General features: G+C 43.3%; 1 protein-coding gene across 1 annotated transcript in view; it reads left to right on the top strand.

Moving 5' to 3' along the window:
* The window catches only part of LOC117474951 (unconventional myosin-XVIIIb-like), a gene marked incomplete at its 3' end in the record, with an annotated part of 24799 nt that extends 19942 nt beyond the window's left edge, over positions 1-4857 (top strand). The window contains 7 exon segments of the mRNA XM_034120986.1: positions 1-35; positions 1528-1711; positions 2660-2810; positions 3296-3405; positions 3491-3556; positions 4304-4432; positions 4714-4857. The exon segment at positions 1-35 is cut by the window's left edge and continues 113 nt beyond it. Of these exon segments, the coding sequence (XP_033976877.1) occupies positions 1-35; positions 1528-1711; positions 2660-2810; positions 3296-3405; positions 3491-3556; positions 4304-4432; positions 4714-4857 (819 nt within the window).
* Positions 4858-5000: the final 143 nt, after the last annotated feature.

Raw genomic sequence — 5000 nt, 5'->3', positions numbered from 1 at the left:
CAGAATGCACTCGGTGTGCTGCAGAACTCCACCCTGTGAGTGTGTGTTACTGATCTGTGTGTGTTACAGATGTGTGTGTTACAGATCTGTGTGTTACAGATTTGTGTGTGTTACTGATCTGTGTGTGTTACAGATCTGTGTGTGTTACTGATCTGTGTGTTACTGATCTGTGTGTTACTGATCTGTGTGTGTTACAGATCTGTGTGTGTTACTGATCTGTGTGTGTTACTGATCTGTGTGTGTTACAGATCTGTGTGTGTTACTGATCTGTGTGTGTTACAGATCTGTGTGTGTTACTGATCTGTGTGTGTTACTGATCTGTGTGTGTTACTGATCTGTGTGTGTTACTGATCTGTGTGTGTTACAGATCTGTGTGTGTTACTGATCTGTGTGTGTTACTGATCTGTGTGTGTTACAGATCTGTGTGTGTTACTGATCTGTGTGTTACTGATCTGTGTGTTACTGATCTGTGTGTTACTGATCTGTGTGTTACTGATCTGTGTGTTACAGATCTGTGTGTGTTACTGATCTGTGTGTTACTGATCTGTGTGTGTTACTGATCTGTGTGTGTTAGCAGATCCTGGGTGTTAACAGATCTGTGTGTTACTGATCTGGTGGTGTTACTGATCTGTGTGTGGTGTACTGATCTGTGTGTTACTGAATCTGTGTGTGTGTACTGATCTGTGGTGTGTTACTGACTGGTGTGTTAACTGATCTGTGGTGTTACTGATCTGTTGGGGTGTTACTGATCTGTGTGTTACTGATCTGTGATGTGTGTACTCTGATCTGTGTGGTTAATATCTGTGTGTGGTTACGGATCTGGTTGTGTGTTACTGATCTTGGGTGTGTTACTTGATCTGTGTGTGGTTCTACTGATCTGTGTGTGTTACTGATCTGTGTGTTACAGATCTGTGTGTTACTGATCTGTGTGTGTTACTGATCTGTGTGTGTTACTGATCTGTGTGTGTTACTGATCTGTGTGTTACTGATCTGTGTTTGTTACTGATCTGTGTGTTACTAATCTGTGTGTTACTGATCTATGTGTGTTACTGATCTGTGTGTGTTACTGATCTGTGTGCGTTACAGATGTGTGTGTGTTACAGATCTGTGTGTGGTACAGATCTGTGTGTGTTACAGATGTGTGTATTACAGATGTGTGTGTTACAGATGTGTGTGTGTTACAGATGTGTGTGTGTTACAGATGTGTGTGTTACAGATGTGTGTGTGTTACAGATGTGTGTGTTACATATCTGTGTGTGTTACATATCTGTGTGTGTTACATATCTGCGTGCTAATATCCCCATAAAATACTAAATACATACAAGTAAGTAAACACAGCCGTCTGCAGTTTACTTCAGATGTAGAGCAGGACACTTTATCAAGTGTTCATGTTGAAGTGGATGCAGTTTATACGATTACTACGTCATTTGTTCATGAATTTACAGTGAAATGTTATTTTAATGTTTGCACATGAGTAAATACCCTGCTTTCTCACCTCTCAGTGTAATATCTCTTCCTCCTCCTCAGAGGGGCAGTGAAGGCCCTGTTCACCCCCCGGGTCTCGGTGCCCCCTCTCTGTCGGGGCATGGCGGGTCTCGAGGGCTCGAGTCAGCGCTCGCTGCAGAGGAACGGAACCATCCGGAAAACGTTCAGCGGAGGGATGGCCGCCATCAGACGCCACTCCCAGAGCATCGCCGTCAAACTGCAGGCCGTGAGTAAAGTGTATTTATTCAAGTACTAGAAGTCCATATTTCAGCTTCTTGGACTGTATTTGAGTATTACTGTATAGACGTACAGAAATCTGCAAATGTGCATTCAGATTAATGTTAACATTCAGTGAAAGTCAATCTCAAGTCAAATAAACAACTGTCAGTACACATTTACAAATAAAAGTACACACTTGAAAATAAAAGTGTACGTAAAGTAGAAGTGTATGTAAAACAAATAATATTACACATTTACAAATAAACATATGTAATACTCCACGTAAACAAATCTTTGTACACATTGACAAAAAAGGTACACATCTACTTTAAAGATCTCAGTACATATATCATATATTTAAACACATTTCCTTTACCTATCGCAATTTAAAGTGGACCTATCATGCTATATTTGAATAATATAGTGTAGGACCATACCTATATAAGGCATATTTATACTTTTTTTTTTTCAAAATACCAAACAGATCATGCATTTTAGCCATGCCTCATTTTGCTCAATTTGAAAAATGTTAGCTCTGTTTTAGCAAGGGCTGATTCAGTGAGAACAGCACCATCTACAGGCCTGGCATATGTACTACAGCATCTCCAGCGCTTTCGAAAGGCAATGGCCGTGGCTGTCTCCTCCTGATTGGTGGAGTTGGCCCAATAGCCGTAGCGCCACCGTCCTGACGTCAGGACAGTGTTCAAATCTGGATCAGTTTTTATCAGATCCGTTGCAGCCCCTTTTTTAGAGATTTGGGTATGGAGGAAAATAGAGAGGTGTTTTCTGACACTTGGTGAGTTCCCTGGAACACCGGGGACACATATTCATGGAGAAAAGACGTACGAAAGTGCATTTTGCATGATAGGTCCCCTTTAAATAAAAACCCGTCTGTATTTCTGTTCCTCCTGGAGCATCCTCCCTCCCTCATGGTGTGTCTTCTTCCCGCCTGCAGGACGCTCTGGTGAACCTGATCCGTAGAGCGCGCCCCGTCTTCCTTCAGTGCGTCGGTGCTAAAGTAGAAGCTGGAGCTTTTGATGTTCCTTCTCTCCGAGTCCAGCTGAACTCCACCCAGATCCTGTCCGCGCTGCAGCTGCACCGCACAGGTCTGCACACACACGCACGCACGCACGCACGCACGCACGCACGCACGCGCACGCACACACGCACACACGCACACACGCACACACGCACACACACACACACACTACACACCACACACACACAACACACACACACACACACACTACACACACACACACACACACACACACACTACACACACACACACCACACCTCACCACCATACTCTCACACACACACACACACTTTACTGTGACTATAGCAACGTTTCTGCAGGATACGATCATTTCTCACCTTGATTTAGTGTCACATATCACCTTTATTCCATTAGTCCTGTCCTGTGTTTAATCTTTACTCTCCCTCTTTGAGTCTCTTTCATTTAAAAGTGTTTTGTGACTTCAGACTCAGATATGTGGGAATCCTCTGAGGTTGTTAAAAGCGAGGTCCCTTATATGCATTTAACAGTGTTATAGTCTTTTTAAATACTCTACAATGAACTTTCTCTCAGGCTACCCGGAGCACATGACTCTGAGCGACTTCAGGTGTCACTTCCAGGCTCTGTCGCCTCCGATAATGAAACGCTACGCCTCCATGTTCGTGAACCACGACGAGAGGAAGGTCAGAGTCACAGATGTTCACACAAACACAGTGGAGAATAAATAACAAGACGATAAATAGTAATGACCTCCTCTCTCTCTTTAAGGCGGTGGAGGAGCTGCTCTGTGAGCTGGATCTGGACAAGAAGAGCATCGTGATGGGCTCCAGCAGGGTGAGGGCTTTTATTCTGAAAAGCATGCATCATTCTGAGCGTCCTGTCAGGATACCGTTACTCTGTGGGTCTTTTATTTTTGAAAAACATGCCTCTCACCTAGCTTTTATTAAAGATACAGTTCAATGATATGTATTTTATTTTTTAAAAGATGCCTCTTCCTACGATTCATGATAGGATACCGTTACTCTGTGGGGCTTTTATTTTGAAAAACATAATTTTTCTCTAGCTTCAATTAAGATTACAGTTACTTTATTGGTCTTTTATTGTGAAAATATTCCTCTTCTGAAACCTTGTGTTAGGACAAAGTTTCTATAGTGGTCTTTTATTTTGAAAAACAAGTGCCATCCTGAGATTCAATAAAAGAAACAGTTACTCTCTGGGCTTTTATTTTGGTAAGACATGTCTCATCCTGTGCTTCCTGTTAGGATACAGGTCCTCTAACAGTCTTTTATTTTGAAAAAACATTTGTCATCCTTAGCTTCATGGTAGGATTCAGCTACTCTATGGGGCTTTTACTTTGAAATCATGCCTCTTCCTGAGCTTCAATTAAGGATACATTTACTGTGTGGGGCTTTTATTCTGAAAAACATAATTTTTCCCAAGCTTCAATTAAGGATACTATGTGGGGCCTTTATTTTGAAGGGCTGAGTGGAATCAGTGGGTCCATATATATCACATTAAAAGCCCTTCTTCTTCTTCCTCCTCGTCCTCCTCGTCCTCCTCCTCCCTCTTCCTCTCCTCCAGGTGTTTATGAAGCGTGGTGTGCTGCGGTACCTGGAGCTCCAGAGGGACCAGCAGGTGAGCGGCTGGCTGCTCCACCTGCAGGCCGCCTGCATGGCTCACCTGGCCCGACAGAAGTACCGCAAACTCAAGGTGAGAAGCTCAAAAGGGGGCGGGGCCAACAGCTACAGTACTGACCCAGAATCAGCACTTTAGCAACAGGCTGAAATAGAGGGATATGAGGGATTTCTAAAATGCATGATCTGTTTGTATTTTGAGCAAAACACATCATAGACGTGTTTTTGATATATTTTGATATATCTGAGACCCATAATATATGCCTAAAAATAGCATGATAGGTGAACTTTAAAATGTCTCTTTTTCTACACCGAGGAATCCTCCTGACGTTTTGTGTGATGTAATATCTGATCCAGGTGCAGCAGATGGCGATCAGCTGTCTGCAGAGGAACCTCAGAGCGCTGTGGTTCGTCTCTGAGTGGAGCTGGTGGAAACTCTTCTGCAAGATCCGTCCTCAGCTCGACGTCAACATGGACAACGAGAGGCTGAGGGCTAAAGAGGTACACACACACACACACACACACACACACACACACACACACACACACACACACACACACACACACATTCACACACAATCACACACACACACACACATTCACCACACACCACACACACGACACATCACACACACACACACACA

This window comes from Trematomus bernacchii, unplaced genomic scaffold (assembly GCF_902827165.1).
Source record: "Trematomus bernacchii unplaced genomic scaffold, fTreBer1.1, whole genome shotgun sequence".
Lineage (NCBI taxonomy): Eukaryota > Metazoa > Chordata > Actinopteri > Perciformes > Nototheniidae > Trematomus > Trematomus bernacchii.
This window is presented reverse-complemented; position numbering and strand designations above follow the sequence as displayed.